The following is an 18,766-nucleotide window of genomic DNA, read 5'->3' as shown; positions in this document are numbered from 1 at the left end:
GGATAATTATTTACTTCCCTGAGTTACCACCCGGGAACAGACAAAAACATCCCTGTCCCGCCGGCGTTTTCACACCTTTAAACGGAATAACTTTGAGCAACAAAAACACATTGGACCCAGTGAAATTAGTTTCGGGTAAACACTACGGACAAACGAGAACAACCAGGAGAACTCACTCTTTATTTTACACATGAATTACGCACGACAGACGAAGCAATAAAATGGTCCAGCTATCTAAACCCATGACAAAACTTGCCCACACACAAATCATGTAACCCCGAGGTTTGCGTGAATTTGGAAAGGGTGGTACCCAGCGTGTCCGTTTTCAGAGCCCATCACGACGTTAACAGCTCCCAACAAGAGAACTACGAGGGGGATCCCCGCGCTTAAAAAAACAGGGGAAGACACGATATTTATGCGTTGCTTTGCGGAATAGACACCTCTGTAAAGTACTTCAAATCAGTTCAACCTTAGTGCTCACATTTCAGGGATATTACCTTCGATTGAAAAAAAGTTGTAAAAGTAATATTTTTAATTAATATATCTATTTTGTAAATGTATAATGTAGGCTAAAACGTGTGTATGCCTAATTGTGATCAATTGTATATACATTAGGCCTATACTTCCCACTGGGCATAGACTTCAGTTCAACGTCTAGTTTTACATTTGGTTGAGTTGTCACCTCACCTAAATTCAACGTGAAATCAACAAAACATTTCACCATGTCATTGGATTTAGGTTCAAAGCTGGTTGAAAAAAGGCAACATTTCCCTATGTTGATGACTTTTTGCAAATCCAATCAGTTTTCCGTACTGATTCAACCTCACTACGTCGATTTTTTTGTCGTTGTTGAAATTAGGTGGAAATTACGTTGATTCTGCCATTTGTTGCATAGTGGGTTGTTTATGACTATAGCAATTCAAAGTAGTCCTAAAGGTGCTTTTGAAATATAGGTTTTTCATTCATAAAGTGATGTCAGTTTGAGTCCGTGTCTGTGATAGGTCCGTTGCTGGTTCTGCCTGGTCTCTGGTTGTTTTTTTACTTGTTGGGGCTGTGGTGTCCAGGGGGAGGAGTGGGCCGGTTCTCGGAGTGCTCCTAGGGAAGCGCATAGACAGAAGTTCGCATCAGTTTGCCTTCCAATTCAGTCGGTCCAGTCTCAATAGCAGCCACACGGCAGGGGACGGACGCGCTGCCAGAACTCAGGATACACAGACAAGGTTCAATCCTCCAGAACTGCCAACACGCACCACAGCTGTAGTCCGATTATCACCACACCAGAACTGACTCGAGGAATCTATCGAACACTGAAAAGGACACATTTATTGTATTTTTTGTTTGATTTAGTTTTTTTATAGTGTTGGTCTCAGACGTGTTGAGCTGGTTGAGAGAACTTTCCAACTTGTTTTATCATCCCTAAATCTGAAAGGTAAGACTGAGGCTCATTCACAAAATATGTTACATTTAGGCTATCCATATGATCACTGCTTTATATACATGTTCCATGAAGTGAACTTATGATAAACCACATCGATAAAAAACTGTTCTATAAAGCAATACGCTTGCGCTCTTGTAGCCTATTAAGTATAAATGGTTTGTGGAGAGACTTTTCCATAAAAAATAAAAACAGAGAGGGACTCTCCGAATAAAGGACGCTGCCTTTGAAACGTCTGCCAAATAGAGGGGAAGGGGTTTTGTGGTTTACAACTCCGGGAAGTTAAGGATTTCAAAACACATTTCAATCAAGCCTGGGCTCGCATGCTCTTTTAATTTGGTTCGCTTAGTTTGGCTGTATTTCACAAGGCACGGTGAATGTCGCGTGAAAAGGATGAACCTTTGAGGGAGTTGAAAAGGACACGCGGAAGGCAGTGTCCGCGCACTCGGGGTCTGGGGAGCCCTGCTTTGTGCCCATAACGGAGTTCCCATGCTCTCAGGGTGACGGAGCACCCTCTAAACCCGCCAGACGCAATTCATCAATATGCGTTCTCGCCCCCTTCTATAGTACGTGGCATACATTCTCTTCACTGGCCCTTTTTTTTATAGTGGTGCTGCGGATGAACATGACACAAATGTTGGGAAAATGTTAGACTGGTCTGGGGAGTCAGTTTTGCAATAGTAGAGTTTTCGTTTTACCAATGAGCAAGTCCACGCACCTGCAAGTAGCCTACCGCTATCCTGCTCTGATTCCTCACCCACACTCCATCTCACATTTGGGGAGCCTACACAAAATTCCCTCTTAAAATCAGGAGAAAGTAGCCTACTGCTACTTACTACTGTATGAAAGTAGTAAACATAATTTTTTGTTGCATTTTTACATAATTACTTATTCATTATTTACTTATTCATTTGTCTCTCGCGATGTTTTTAGACAGGCTACTATCTTATTGTAGATAATAACATGTATTTGAGTTGATTTTTATATACAGTATATATATTATTGATAAAAAGTGTTATTCGTTTAAAATATATATTTGTAGCCTATATAAAATATAGGCAATATAGACTGGGAATTTGAATAACTCTATTTAGTAGCAGAGAGAAGCCACACTGCCTCCCGTACTTTCTCAGGAGAATGAATAAAGAACAAAAGTATGAAAATGGAAAGGTCTGTGTTGCATACCGTAATTAAACAGTGATTTGCATATGAAAACTCCGGCTGAAAGAACTCCGCCAGTGTTGCTACAGCCATTTATGCGTCCGGAGAAGTGACGGGCTGCAGTGTACAGTATATACAGTCTCCTCGTTGCCTTTGCTTTGTGCGGACCGCTGGAGTGGGATGTCACGTCCAGAGTCGTTGCTGGAAGATTAAGGCCATAGCGACAGGTTTTTATTCCCGTCCTTAAATTATTCATCATATCCACACCCTCTCCCAGTGTCCAGGACATTCACACTGCAAAGCCCTCATTATACCTCCTCAGATGGACACAAGCAGAGACAGTGCCATCAGACTGATGGCGTCTCTCTCCTGAATAAGGGGTCTGTGCTCTCTGTCCAGCGGACACATGATTGACTCCTTTCCCACTATGTTGGTCCGTGCCCTTATCGTTGATATGCTGATTGGCAGAGAGTGGACGATTTCTTTCCCATTGTGCTTTTTGTAGGGCTGATCTTGTGTGATCTGCCCTTCATTCACAATGACAGCAATGAATTGCACATCAGTCAGAGCTGCACCCCTAATTTGACTGGCTCATTTGTAGCGCAGTAATAGAAACTGCCCCTGCGACCTGACATGCTCCACCATGCATCATTCCAGGATGCAGTGCTAACTGCAGGCCTCACTCAGAAATGAACCATAAAACAGAGAGACAGAGCGAAAGGCAAGGATGGAAAATACAGTAGGCTCCCCTTTCTGAACATACTATTTTGCCAGGAGCAGCAGCATAGTCTTTGTGGGCTGATGATGATGTAGATAGTTTAGAGACAGAATGTGAAGGATAATGTAGACTTATACACACTCTGGGTGAGAGGAATTTGACGGTTTAGAAGACACACACACACATGCAAATAAACTCACATTCTGCGCAGAAAAAAGTTCTGCTCCTGGACAGAGGCCCTAAACCTCAGTCTCTACCAATTCATTAATGAGCTGTTTGGCTCTCCAAGAGCACCAGACCTACTCTGGGTTTGGCTGTCCATCAGCATGGGCCCAGGTTATGTGTGGTTGGTTCCATCTCAGGCTCTGAGCCCTCAGCTCTGCCTGCCTGTCTGTATCCCCAATCCCCCGGTTGGCCCTGAAGTGACAGCACATCAGTGATGGAGTCTGCTACCAAAGACCTACTGACCATAAATCTGCTGTCAGAGAGGTTTTAAGAAGACACAAAGCGGCTCCAGGTCCTGTGAACCCTGCCAGGCGTCTCTTTGGGAGGAATCCCAAATGTCTCTTTATTTGTGTTGAAATTAGTGTATTTTTCCCTCCTGTCCTGCTAATGAGCTCCATGTGGGAGCAGGCAGGAGGTTCACCCGTCCTGACAGAGAGACATGGAGCTGGGGCCGGGAGGCTGGAGGGAGGATGGAGCTGCAGGACTGGGGTTGGGGCTGGGGCTGAGGCTGCAGAAGGAGGTAGGCAGGGCGACCCAAAGAACACATTGGAGGGATGGAGAGACGGAGGGGGGATGTGGCAGTGTAAGGGATGCCTAGTATACACACTTGCAGGCACGCATGGCCGCACGGACACAGGCAGGCAAGCAAGCACACAGACATGCACACGCACAATCTTCCTTTACATACACATGCTTATACATTCACCAATGTGAGCACATTCGTATACACATGCACGCTGAGGTCCTCACACACACTCCACATGGTTCTTTCATGTTGGACAGTTGGAGGGTAGGACTACTGTAGTGCCCTGTGAATGACAGGTGTAAGCTGCTCTGTTGTGCATACATGTTCGCTGTCACTCAGAAATGGCTCTATACACAGAATATATGTGCTAGTCATCAGTGTGTGCTGGCTTCACATTGACTGACTGCTGGAATACCAGCTCAATCACGCACACTGACTCACCAACTGGTATCAAACAGCACACACACCAATAACCACAACAAACACCTACATCCTACAACCAAACTGACCATTCACGGGATGACTTCTTCAACATCTCAGTTTGATGTATGGATTGATTGAGTAAATGGTTGATTGATTAGTTGATGAGATTATTCTTCACTTTGCTTTAATCTTAGTTGATGCATTTATATGAACGAGATTGGTGCTATTCCAACGACTCTCCACCTGGGAGGTGATAGTATAGTTAGTCTATTGTGTTATGTAATATTGTTTTCTGGCTAAATAGTCATTCACGTAGTTCTGTTAAAGGCATGATAAAGGCACAGAGTGAACGCTGCATGGTTCATGTTCTTGTTGCCATATAGGAATTCATGTGGAACTAACTGTCATTGTAAAGTCATATAATTTAGGTGGTTTTTACATAGTTATTACTACAGGTTATACAGTTAAATTGTGACAGACATACTTATATTTCTATCATTAATTATGCTTTCTGCATAAGCTGTTCAGTATTATTCACTATGAAGAAAAACCATGCACAATACAGTAATTGAGTACATTGAGACATCAAGTTGTTTGTGATGAAGTAATGTGATTATGTGGCTAAGTTGCTAGGCTTGTGGGTTCGATTCCCATGGGGGACATGTATGAAAATGTATGCACTCAATACTGTAAGTTGCTCTGGATAAGAGCGTCTACTAAAATGGAAAAGTCATGAATAGACCATTTCAGTTTTCACATAGAAATAAGTTGCATTTGCAAAGTATTTGAAGAAACTTGAAAACATATACCAAGCAAGTATTGTTATATTCTACAAGTATTATCAGATTAACTGTTTTGTACATTATCAGACTCAAGTTACAAATGCTGGTAAACACTCAAATAGGCTTACATTTAGTCAAATTTTATTCACAAAAGTAGTGTACTGTATTAGCGGACAGATATATACATCTTCAGCGCAGGCAATTTTTGTTTTTTCTCCCCCCTTGGCAAAAGAATCGCAGCACCCCCACCCCCAAACGACTTCCTGCGGCTATGCACAACTTCATATTTATTATGCATTAGGCTTTTTTCTTTAATGACCAAAAGTGCTTAAAGTTTTGAACAAAGTTCCAGTCGGAGTGAAACCGAAAAAATAAATGACTATATAAATAAATAAACGGCAGCAAAACAAAGTTGACACGATTGTGGCCGGCTCTGCCTTCAAATTATCCTCCCCCAAATTACGATCATACATTATCCCTCACTCTAATTAAACATTAGGCTTTATTTGTTCCAGATGCAGCTGTTTTGAAGTTTTATTTTGGTAAAGAGAGCTAACTCCATGGCCTGAGCAGTCTCATGCATGCACAACCATTCCAGATCCCAGCCTGTCTGTGCTGCTCCACACAACCACATGGCCCAGACATTAGCACAGTCAAATCCAACTATATTAATGTGAAGGTGTCATCTTTCAGTGATGGCTCATACATGGGATCTGAGTCTGGATGGAGGAACGTAGCATTTAGTGGTAACACTTCTCAGACTTGGGATACTGCAGCACTTTGACCAACTCAAACCAAAGCCATTGGTTTGAATCAGTATTACCACATGCGGTGGGCAAGTTGCTTACATTGGAAACAGCACATCAAGTGCATGTTGGGTTATGCTAAATATGTTGGCAAGCAAATCTGATGGACGATACCACACTAACCATTGAGAGAGCACATATCCCATATCGAATGACATCAGTCTGATAGTGTCATTGTGTGGGCTTAGTGCAGCAGGGACTGGGAGAGTCTTCTGGGAGCCTCTGTGCTGTGTATTGGGGTCCCTGTAGAGCTCTGCACATACCACCTCAGCGCTGTCTTGAGTATTAATAGACATTTCTTTCTTCCGCCCGACACGCTTCTGAAATGGAATGAGACAAGCTGAGGAGCTAAGGATCTCCTCTCGTGTGAGTCAAACCTCAAAGTACCACTTAGAAGGCTTTCCTCCGCCTCTCTGAAGTCTGACAGGATGATGGGAGGCTCAGCTCAGGCACGAGGGGAGATGGACACACTGACAGGAGCTGTCGAGGGCTTTTCTCTGTATTGTGTTTTAAAAGGAAGATAATGTAGTAATGAAGCCATGTTTGTAGCATGGAAGCATGACCAGCTTTGGGTTCTCTGGTTTGACTTATGTCTCTCCAGAGGGAGGGAGGAGAGAAAGGAGAGAATGTCTGTTTGACAAGGACAGAAAGAGGGTGGGATAGAGATTACTGTACATGTGTGTGAGAGAGAAGGAAAAAAAGATGAGCTATATTTGTGGGAAAAAAATACATGGAGAGCTAGGGTGGAAGAGAAAGAAGGAGAGAGAAAAGGAGGACAAGGAAGAGAGAGGGAGAGAGAGGGAAGAGGGGTCATTAAAAGGACACACTCTCACTTGCAGTAAATGGCAGTAAAGTATCTGGCTAATCTACCATCATTACCCTGATTAAATCAGCCGGGATTTGGCTTTCCCATCAGCTGCAATCAATGTGGTCAAATCAATAGACAGAGGATATCTCTGTGTTCCTGAGCCTCAGTAAGCTGCATAGACCCGTGTACTGAGTCACATCCCATAGCTGTTAGAGATATCTACTGAACAGTACACTGTAGCTACCAGTGCCAATCTTTCCTCCTCTTCTATCCCCTTAAATGTAGTTTCTCTCTTTTTGTCTGCCTTCCACTCTCTTTTTGCAAGAGATGGGGCATCTATCTCTCCATCTCTGTCTCGCACTTTCCTCTCTTTGGCAGCATGTTACTGGTTTCCCTTCTATTCTGAGACTTAACAGGCAAGATTGGAAACACATTTTCAAGTTCTTCTTCCAAGTATTGATTGAAAGATTTCCAATATTCACTACACTCTTTAAAAAAAGGTGCTATCTAGAACCTAAAAGGGTTATTCGGCAGTCCCCATAGGAGAACCCTTTAAAGAACACTTTTGGTTACAGGTGGAACCCTTTTCAGTTCCATGTAGAACCCTTTACACAGGCTTCTACATGGAACTCAAAAGAGTTCTTCCTGAAACCAAAAAGGGTTCTGCTATGGGGACAGCCGAAGAACCTTTTTGGAACCCTTTTTTCTAAAGAGTGTACTTTGGCATTTCTAACTGTTCTGACATTCCTGCATTACTATTTTGTGTGTTACAGGAGGATGATGCTGTGCTTGGGACCTCAGGGCTGGCCTCTGGGCCTGGCACTGGTGCTGGGGGTTGTAGTTGGCCAGAAGCTGCCCACGCGAGATGAGGGCCTGTTCCAGATGCAGATCAGAGACAAGACCCTGTTTCATGATTCTTCCGTCATCCCAGACGGCGCTGAGATCAGTGGATACTTGTTCAGGGACACACCTAAAAGGTAACGATTCCAGGTCTATAGCAATACGCAAGTTGACGTTTATTGCCATAAGTTTTGTCCTGGAGGCAGAACTGAGCGATTTCCCTGTAGATAGGCCAGCTACAAAGTCAAAATTGGCTATATTGTAAAAATTCAACAAAGCTTTTTGGTCTTCATTTAAGGTTATGGTTAGGCATTAGGGTTAGCAGTGTGGTTAAAGTTAGGGTTAAGGTTAGGGTTAGGTTTAAAATCAGATTGTATGACTTTGTGGCTGTGCTAGCTGGTGACCTCCAGAACAAGATTCATGACAAAAAACACTAACCTGCTATAAATACAGCCATCACTATCAACAACCATTACCAACATGTAGGTCTATTGCTCCAAACATGTACATGTACTGTATGTCTTATCTTACCAAATACATGAGACCAGGTTGTGTTCGATCGAAAACAAACAGCATTGTAGCCTTCCCACACTAAATAGCACTGTAGGCTATGTATGATGACTTACTGTAAGTGGATGCATTGGGAATATGGAATGCATTGTAATGGATAATAGGATGAGGAAATGCATTATAGATGAGAAAGAGATGTTCATGTTATTGAGATAATGTCTGCTAAAAGAGACTCAGGTCATTAGCACTCGGAGACAACCATAGAGTGACCATAGATGATTTCAGTAGTTAAACCTGTAGTTAACCCTATCATTTACCTGGGCACTACTTCTTATTCTTGCAGGTACTACTTTGTGGTGGAGGAGGACAACACCCCGATGTCTGTGACGGTGACACCATGTGATGCTCCTCTGGAGTGGAAGCTCACTCTGCAGGAGCTGCCTGATGAGGCCAGCGGAGAGGGATCAGGTAAACACCAATTAGACTATATATACAAAAGTATGTGGATTCGGCTATTTCAGCCACAGCTGTTGTTGACTGGTGTATAAAATCGAGCACACAGCCATGCAATCTCCATTGATGAACATTGTCAGTAGACTTTCAACGCGGCACCATCATAGGATGCCACCTTTCCAACAAGTCAGTTCTTCCAATTTCTGTCATGCTAGAGCTGCCCCGGTCAACTGTAAGTGCCGTTATTGTGAAGTGGAAACGTATAGGAGCAAAAACGCCTCAGCCGCGAAGTGGTAGGTGGCACAAGCTCACAGAATGGGACCCGCTGAGTGCTGAAGCGCGTAGTGAGTAAAAATCGTCTGTCCTCGGGTGCAACACTCAGTTCTTAGTTCCAAACTGCCTCTGGAAGCAACGTCAGCACAATAACTGTTTGTCGGGAGCATCATGAAATGGGTTTACATGGCTGAGCAGCCGCACACAAGACTTCGATCACCTTGTGCAATGCCAAGCGTCAACTGGAGTGGTGTAAAGATCACCGCAATTGGACTCTGGAGCAGTGGAAACGCGTTCTCTGGAGTGATGAATCATGCTTCACCATCTGGCAGTCCGACAGACGAATCTGGATTTGGTGGAGGTCAGGAGAACGCTACCTGGCCAAATGCATAGTGCCAACTGTAAAGTTTGGTGGAGGAGGAATAATGGTCTGGGGCTGTTTTTCATGGTTCGGGCTTGGCCTCGTAGTTCTGGTAAAGGGAAATCATAACGCTACCGCATACAATGATATTCTAGACGAGATTCTGTGCTTCCAACTTTGTGGCAACAGTTTGGGAAAGGGCCTTTCCTGTTTCAGCATGACAATGCCCCCTTGTGCACAAAGCGAGGTCCATACAGAAGTAGTTTGTCGAGAACGGTGTGGAAGAACTTGACTGGCCTGCGCAGAGTCATGACCTCTATCCCATTGAACACCTCTAACCCATCGGTGCCCGACCTCACTAATGCTTTTGTGGCTGAATGGAAACAAGTCCCTGCAGCAATGTTCCAAGATCTAGTAGAATGCCTACCCAGAAGAGTGGAGGCTGCTATAGCAGTATAGGGGGGACCAACACCATATTAATGCCCATGATTTTGGAATGAGATGTTCAACGAGCAGGTGTCCACATACCTTTGGTAATGTAGTGTATATGGGAATTCATATAAATATGATTTATGGAACTATTAGCTAATGTAAATGGGACTATTACAATGTCATTATGTGGTAAAACGTGCAATATATGATTAAGGTACAACAATTACATAAACAATCATTTCAGAAATGTATCAGGATGAACAGTAACTAGCATTAACATTTTATTGATGTGGTTTTGGATAAAATTGGAAAGACACTCTACATTTTGTTGTGGTTGGGCAGCGTTGGTGGTCTGCTTTTTTGCTGTGGTTGTGGTATGGTTATTAACTAACACAGTGTATGAACTGACCACACCTGATGTCTGTAGTCTGTGAAAAGGGCACAGAGCTCTGAGTAGAAGAGACTGCCCTTGGCTGGTTGGTTGGCTGGCTGGCTGGCAGACAAATACAGTGTATAAGTAGAATGTGATTAAGCCTTCTACATTAATCCCCCATAAACATCTTTAGATAGCTAGGTACAATAATCCCCTTGTCCACTACTAACATATACTCCTTATGCCCTTCAAATTGAATACTTTTCCCTCTCTCTCTCTCTCTCTCTCTCTCTCTCTCTCTCTCTCTCTCTCTCTCTCTCTCTCTCTCTCTGTCTCTCTGTCTCTCTGTCTCTCTGTCTCTCTGTCTCTCTCTGTCTCTCTCTGTCTCTCTCTCTGTCTCTCTCTCTGTCTCTCTCTCTGTCTCTCTCTCTCTGTCTCTCTCTGTCTCTCTCTCTCTGTCTCTCTCTCTCTGTCTCTCTCTCTCTGTCTCTCTCTCTCTGTCTCTCTCTCTCTGTCTCTCTCTGTCTCTGTCTCTCTCTCTCTCTCTCTCTCTCATTCACACACACTCGGACTCTCTCTCTCCATCTGGACAGTGTCTTTGAAACACAAAAAATCTATCAACTCCCTCAAGCCCAGTCCCATTAGAGCACAGACATGGACTGCAGCGGTGGTTTTAGAGTGTACATATGTGAGGGTGTGAAATGACATGTGTGCACGTGTATGACTATGTGTATGCACGTGTGTCTCTGCCAATTAATAAATGGGCTTTTTGCCTGATACTTCCTACTTTTTTGATGTTCACTGTCCTAATATATTACAGAATAGAGACTAAATACTGTAACACAGTAATGTGCTACATATGTGCTACACATGGCATCTTAACGTAGACCAAGGAGCCATTCACATATAGGTAGAAGGCGATGTGTGTGCACGAGTTTCCAGTGAACACTGTAAATACACAAATGCACAACTTCTCTATCTATTCATCTGTTCTCTCCTCTGTTTGCTGAATGTCTCAGCCTCAGATTGGATCTTTTATCCTTTCTTTAGAACACCGTTCAGCCCACTCTCTGGATGACAAACATAATATTATGGTTCTAAGCACAACTGAAATAAGGCCTGGGCCTCTTTGTAGCAGAACTTCCCAGGAAGGGCCAAGCGAATATTTGCCTGTGATCTTTTGGGATGTTTAGAGATGTTTAGAGTGAAAGCATGGCTGCTGGCTTGTGAGGGGCTAATTGTCTGGCTCGGAGAGAGCTTCACCATGACCTCACCAGGATCAACACTTTAAATGGGTAATTATTTGCCACCTATGGAAATTATTTTACTTCAGGACCAAACATAAAAAATAAAAACATTAGGGGATGTTAACAAAAAATATCTCAGGAGATGATGTGGTTGCTGTGACATGAAAATAAGTAATGTTAAGTCTTCTTGTGTCGCTGTGTGCTTTCCAGGTAAGCTGGAGCCCCTGGACCAGCAGAAGCAGCAGCAGGTGACAGTGGATGAGGGTACAGAGCTCTTCTCCTACAAGGGGAATGATGTGGAGTCTTACGTGGCAACCAGCTCTCCCTCCGGCCTCTACCAACTGGAGATGCTCTCCACAGAGAAGGACAGCAACTTCAAGGTGTACGCCACCACCACCCCAGAGTCTGACCAGCCCTACCCCGAGCTGCCCTACGATCCCCGTGTGGACGTCACCGCCCTTGGCCGTACCACTGTCACTCTGGCCTGGAAGCCCACCCCCACGGGCGTTCTGATGGGCCAGCCCGTCCAGTACTGTGTTGTCATCAACAAGGAGCACAACTTCAAAAGTCTGTGTGCTGCCGAGGCTAAGATCAGCGCTGACGATGCCTTCATGGCCGTTCCAAAGCCAGGCCGGGACTTCAGCCCCTTTGACTTTGCCCACTTTGGCTTTGTCCGCTCAGACAATGACTTTAACAAGGACCGAGGTCTCACCAGCAACAAGATCTCCCGCTTCTACACAGCCAAGCCCAAGGCCTCAGACATTCAAAAAGTCTGTATTGGCAACAAGAACATCTTCACCGTGTCGGACCTGAAGCCGGACACTCAGTACTACTTTGACGTATTCGCTGTGAACTCTGCCACCAACACCAGCACTGCCTACGTGGGCACGTTCGCCCGCACTAAGGAGGAGGCTCGGCAGAAGACGGTGGAGCTGAAGGACAGCAAGGTGTCTGATGTCTTCATCAAGAGGAAGGGCAGTAAGTTCCTACGCTTTGCCCCGGTCTCCTCTCATCAGAGGGTCACTCTGTTCGTGCACGCCTGTCTGGACTCTGTCCAGGTGCAGGTGAGGCGTGACGGCAAGTTGCTGCTCTCCCAGAATGTGGAAGGGGTACGACAGTTCCAGCTGCGAGGGAAGCCTAAGGCCAAGTACCTGATCCGTCTGCGAGGCAGCAGGAAGGGAGCGTCCACCCTGAAGGTGCTGGCCACCACAAAGCCCAGCAGCAAGCAGCCCTTCCCCTCGCTTCCCGAGGACACGCGCATCAAGGCTTTTGACAAGCTGCGTACCTGCTCCACTGCCACTGTGGCCTGGCTGGGAACGCAGGACCGCAACAAGTACTGTGTCTACAAAAAAGAGGTGGCCGAGAGCTATGGCGAGGAGCAGCGGCGGCGTGAGCAGAACCAGTGTGCCGGGCCCGAGACACGGAGGAAGTCAGAGAAGGTCCTCTGCAAATACTTTTACAGCCCCAACCTGCAGAAGGCCGTTACCACGGAAACCATCACAGGGCTAGAGCCGGGCAAGACCTACCTGCTGGACGTTTATGTTGTGGGCCACAGCGGTCACTCAGTCAAATACCAGAGTAAACTGGTGAAAACAAGGAAATACTGCTAAAAGACTGCATAGAATAAATCTATTATAAATATATATATTAAAAAAGTTTTATTTAACTCTAAGTGATATTCTACTAAGGAGTGAATACAGACTGACTACTCACACAGCTGATGGGCCTGTGGCAGAGACTGAACTGTTTGTAGAGAGAGATATCAACCTGTATATTTATGTTTACATTTCATTGTTGGCACGTTTTTGGGCGATCCATAGCGAGGTTCTCTGTCGCCTTTGCTTGGGGACCTAGCATCTCGTTGCCAACAGGGAGACCTCCGAGCTTCAGAAAAGAGACTGTTTCATCTTGTGTGTTTCTTTGTTGCTGCATGACTCTTGCGTTTGTCAAAATGGTTTGTTCCTCCAGTTTCAATTCCCGTTGACCTGCAGGGATACAATAGCTACCGGCCTTGTATAGTTCTCTCAGTGCATTATTCACATTTAGGATAGATTTAAATTATTTTATACTTCTTTGCCTCTTTTGGTTTGATTGTTTGATTTATTGGTGATGATGACTATTACATTTATGAGGAAGTAATTCAAAATCTATGAGGAAATTGTCGTTGTGGAGACATTCCCTTGTGCATCTCAGCCAGGGTGCACTCTAGAGCCCGTCTGTAAATGTGTTCTGTGCTGGAGCTCTCTGTTATCACTGTATCACCGTGTTTGTCACATGTACACAGTTGTCCTGCCAATATTAATGTACATAAACACTAAATATAGAACAAGTAATCCCTGTGTCACCCTGGGTGTCATGTTCTTCTGTGGGCTAGTTAACATCACATAGATAGATGCAGGGTGTCAGACAGCAGTGTATCAGCAGAAAGGAGGATATATAGTGCTTATTGATTTACATATGTTCTCGTAAGCATAACATGATTGTTGACATAAACGATTACTGACATGTAAGAACATTTTATTATGGACATAATGCATCAGATGAATGGGACTGACGGAGTGAATTATTTGGAGGAATGTATTTGAATGATGGTAAATGTTGTTATATTGCCGGTGTCAAAAGTTCTCAAAGGTACAGGTGTAGGATCTTCATTTGATCAAACTGTTGCCGGAGAACTTTCCTGCAATGCAGTGTATTTGAGGTTTTAAAAGGCTTCTGTAGTTTGTAATTTCCACTTAGAAATATCGGACTTGATTTTCCCTTACAAAAAAATTTCCATTAATTATAATCCACATAATAATTTTGTATTTATTTTATTTCACCTTTATTTAACCAGGTAGGCCAGTTGAGAACAAGTTCTCATTTACAACTGCGACCTGGCCATGATAAAGCAAAGCAGTGCGACAAAAACAACAACACAGAGTTACACATGGGATAAACAAACGTACAGTCAATAACACAGTAGGAAATCTGTATACAGTGTGTGCAAATGAAGTAAGGAGGTAAGGCAATAAATAGGCCATAGTCTACCTGTTGTTAAACTGTCTCAAATTAAGATCCTACATCTGTAGTGTCTTCACAGGTACAATGTACAACTTTTGTCACATTAGTGTCTGCAATCGTTTAGTTTTCATGTGTTTTAAGATGTAGAGTAACACAGTTTTAACCACACTTACAGTATACTTGCCACATGTACGAGACGAATAGGAGTTCAACATGCACTGACTGACACAGACCTGATCACACACACATCCACACGTTTTAATTAAGAATGGTCACAAGTGAGTGGAGAAGTCGTCTCTGTTGTGGCCAAGTCAAACAGCTGTTCCTTGTGAGTCTCCATGTTTCTATCACAACCTGATCCTGAGCAGCAACGCTCCGATTCACTACCACAACTTCCTGTCAATCAAACGACCTCATTCAGAGGAAGCGCGGGGGAGGCTCCACCTGGCTTATATTAACCTGCTGTTGCCCTGGAATAATGTGGAGGAGCTCCCAGAGAGCTGTGGGAATGTCATGGACAGGCCTGTAAACTCCTACTAATAAAGCCAGTAGGTAGGGACTGCTAGAGCTATGCTCTGGGGGTCAACACAGTCATGAATAAGGTCTGAATGGGAGTAGATGGGTTTTTAATGAAGCCAAGGCACTCCTTCATTTTTTCTGTACTAGTCACTCAGGAGGTATAAGCCTGTAACAATTATAAACACTCACACTTTGTTATTGATATACACACAGACAAATGCATGCACAAACCACAAAGTAAAACACAAAGACAAATGCACGCACAAACCACAAAGTAAAACACAAAGACAAATGCACGCACAAACCACAAAGTAACACACAGACAAATGCACGCACAAACCACAAAGTAAAACACAAAGACAAATGCACGCACAAACCACAAAGTAACACACAGACAAATGCATGCACAAACCACAAAGTAAAACACAAAGACAAATGCACGCACAAACCACAAAGTAAGACACAAAGACAAATGCATGCACAAACCACAAAGTAAAACACAAAGACAAATGCATGCACAAACCACAAAGTAAAACACAGACACATACATGCACAAACCACAAAGTAAAACACAAAGACAAATGCACGCACAAACCACAAAGTTAAACACAAAGACAAATGCACGCACAAACCACAAAGTAAGACACAGACACATGCATGCACAAACCACAAAGTAAAACACAGACACATGCACGCACAAACCACAAAGTAAGACACAAAGACAAATGCACGCACAAACCACAAAGTAAAACACAGACACATGCACGCACAAACCACAAAGTAAAACACAAAGACAAATGCACGCACAAAACACAAAGTAAAACACAAAGACAAATGCACTCACAAACCACAAAGTAAGACACAGACACATGCACGCACAAACCACAAAGTAAGACACAGACACATGCACGCACAAACCACAAAGTAAGACAGACAGAAAAGCCTCTGTTCTGGAGCTCACCCTCTGGTGGGCTGTGTGTGTTTGTTTTCTAACACAGTAATGATCGTGGAGCTTTGATCTGTGCGTTACGTATATATACAGCTGAATGAAGAGTGGAGACAGACATTCATGACCCTGCAGGTGTGGTGGAATGGCGAGACTTGTGCGCCAGAGACCCAGCTTTGATCACTGGCCAGGGTTAGCATGACTCGCCTGCCCCTCAAATTCACTACGCTGGTGTGGGAAGTTTACTTGTCCATCGGAAACTGCTCTGGAGCAACAGTCAGAGTAACGACCGCCGGACTGCTAGTTGAGCACAAATGCAGCAGGGACAGACACTATAATATATTGTCAGAGCCACAATTGCTATGGGATGTATTATGCTAGATGTACAGTGCATCCTGCTACTGACCTCAGAGCTCAGTGACACTTGGAAAGAGTTTGTGAAGAAGAAACGGTCGCTAGTGTGGCAGGCATGCATACAGGCCCAGAGAGACAGAAACCCATGCACCACACACATACATCGACACACTAACACACAGCCTCTGTTTATGACACTCTCATGAGATTTTAAACTAAAGAAGACCACAGAGCGCTTCTCAGAGATGATAATCCCTTTGGCAGAGAAAGCAGTGAAACCGTAGACACTCTGATGACTATCACACGCTTTGTGGAGCAGAATGAGGCTAAGGCACCTTGGCTACTATGGGAAAAAAGATGTGGATGGAGTATGGATTTAGTCAGACATTTCAGCTCCACACAACCTCCATCTACAAACCCCAGCTGAAGGACTCAACCAACGTATGGCTGCTGTGATAATACACTAACACTGAATTCACTGTTTAACTGCCAGTAATTTACCATCTAGGAGTGTGTGTGTGTTTTAGTGTGCCTATGTATGTGTGCAATGTGTACTAAGTCTATGTTGGTTTTGTGTATACGTATGAATGCACATGATTTTTCCTTGTTGTGTATGATTGTGCGTGTGTGTGTGATTGTAATACATGAACATGAAAGGTAACATGTGATTGTGTACGCTTATTACAGTATGAATGCCCTGTCCCCAGTAGGACCCTCGTAGGGGTGGTCCCTCAGTTCTCTGGTGCTCATAAAATCACTCCTAAGTGCCTGTAATTTCTCATGCTTCATCAGTACTGTAATCTCTGTAGACTCCCTCAGAAGAACATGCTATAACAGGGTACGTTGGGGACCAGGGGTTGACAAACAAAAACATAATTCATCCAGTGACCTCGGAGCTGCAGGAAATGGTTTGCTGGCTGTTTGACGACGGACTTGAAATAGGGGGTTGGGGTGGTGGGGGGACTGGGGAAGGTTGTGAAACATGAAACAAAAGGTGGCCTGGCCCCTAAACCTACAGTATCAGGTTTGGGTATTTCAACAAATGCACAGACATTTGGAAAATCCTGTATGGAACCATTTCTGTGTTTGCCAAACTGAGGTTTCCCTGTAGTGAAAATATTTACTTAGAAAAAAAGAATCTCTGAAAGTATTTATTTCAGTGCAATCCTCTGCCATGTCCTAAATGTGGGTTATGTGCTTTTTGGCACTCTGAGGCACCATTGGCAGCACAGTGAGCAAATGGTTGGATCCAAAGTTCTATGGCTCAATACTCTTTGGGTTCTAAGTCCTGGTCCTGTTAGTGATCCTCTGGTCTTTTTATGAACCTTTATAATGGTCTGATACAGGGTCTGTTACGGCCTTGTTTCTGATCTAACCTGAATATAACCTGAATCTAGCAGATAAATTGAATGTTGTTGCCACTTAGTGAATAAGGTACATCAACATAAGACCTAATGAAAAGCTCAGGAAAATATGTCTGATTGTGTGTGTGGTCACTAGTCAACAGTAGGAGACCAGGGTTGGTCTGGATCACCTAGAGGGTAGTCAAGCTGAGTGAAAGTTAATGGGGTAGGGGGTTTATAGAGGGCATGGGGGAGAAAGAGGTCATGGCCTTTAATTGTCTCGGTCCTGACTCCCCAGACCATGGCGCTGACAGGGAGGTCAGGAGGGGATAGGAGGGGTAGGGGGGCTGGGGGGACACAACGACCGTCTCAGTCCTCTTGTCACTCCCACCATCCAATAGGTCCACCTAGACATCCTGCGGCCACTTCCATAGGCCTGTTCTTATATAATGTCAATGGGTCTTAGAGCACCACTGGAACATGACACAAGGCTACTGGTTAGACAACCTTTAATACAAAGGTGAACTGAGAAACAAATACACAAACAGACAAGGAGAAACAGATAAGAATTTGAAAGAATATGAAGATGAGTTACTTCAGGTCTGGTGTGATACGGAAATAAAGGACCATTTCCTGTTATGCTGATGAAGGAGGACCCAAAAGCGACGTAATAGAAATAGACAAAAACGATACTCCTGATATATCTAAGGTAAAAACAAAACAGGAAAACTGAAATCCTCTCGTCAGTAGAGATGAACGACTGGAGACGCGACCACTAGACACCTGCTCACATGCAGCATCTGATGAAGGCAAAAACACGACAGGGCGGAACAAGGACACTGAACAGCAAACATCAAACAAGAATCCGACAAGGACTGAAGCGGAAACAGAGGAAGAAATAGGAACTCTAATGAGGGCAAAAATAGGGGACAGGTGTGAAAGAGTAAATGAGGTCGTTAGGAGAATGAGAAACAGCTGGGAGCAGGAACGGAACGATAGAGAGAGAGCGGGAGAGGGAGAAAGGGAGGAGGAGAGAGAAGGATAGAAAGAGGGAAAGAACCTAATAAGACCAGCAGAGGGAAGCACAGGGACAAGACATGATGATCAAAAACATGACATTTCCAGTCTATCTAGGCCTAGCCTCCTACTAGAACATACTGTGAGAAAACAAAGTGTTATAATAAAAAATTAAAAAGGTTTGGTCTCTTTAAAAAGAGAAATCTACATAAAT

General features: G+C 44.0%; 1 protein-coding gene across 1 annotated transcript; it reads left to right on the top strand.

Moving 5' to 3' along the window:
- Positions 1–806: 806 nt before the first annotated feature.
- LOC129869652 (protein NDNF-like) lies at positions 807–13,703 on the top strand. The gene is made up of 4 exons (XM_055944265.1): positions 807–1,426; positions 7,655–7,858; positions 8,575–8,699; positions 11,581–13,703. Exons 2-4 carry the CDS (start codon positions 7,659–7,661, stop codon positions 12,978–12,980), a joined length of 1,725 nt encoding a protein of 574 aa, XP_055800240.1. The 5' UTR covers positions 807–1,426; positions 7,655–7,658; the 3' UTR covers positions 12,981–13,703.
- Positions 13,704–18,766: the final 5,063 nt, after the last annotated feature.

The sequence above is a fragment of the Salvelinus fontinalis genome, chromosome 14 (genome assembly GCF_029448725.1).
Source record: "Salvelinus fontinalis isolate EN_2023a chromosome 14, ASM2944872v1, whole genome shotgun sequence".
NCBI lineage: Eukaryota > Metazoa > Chordata > Actinopteri > Salmoniformes > Salmonidae > Salvelinus > Salvelinus fontinalis.
Note: the sequence above shows the minus strand (reverse complement) of the source record. Positions and strands in the feature narration are given on the sequence as shown.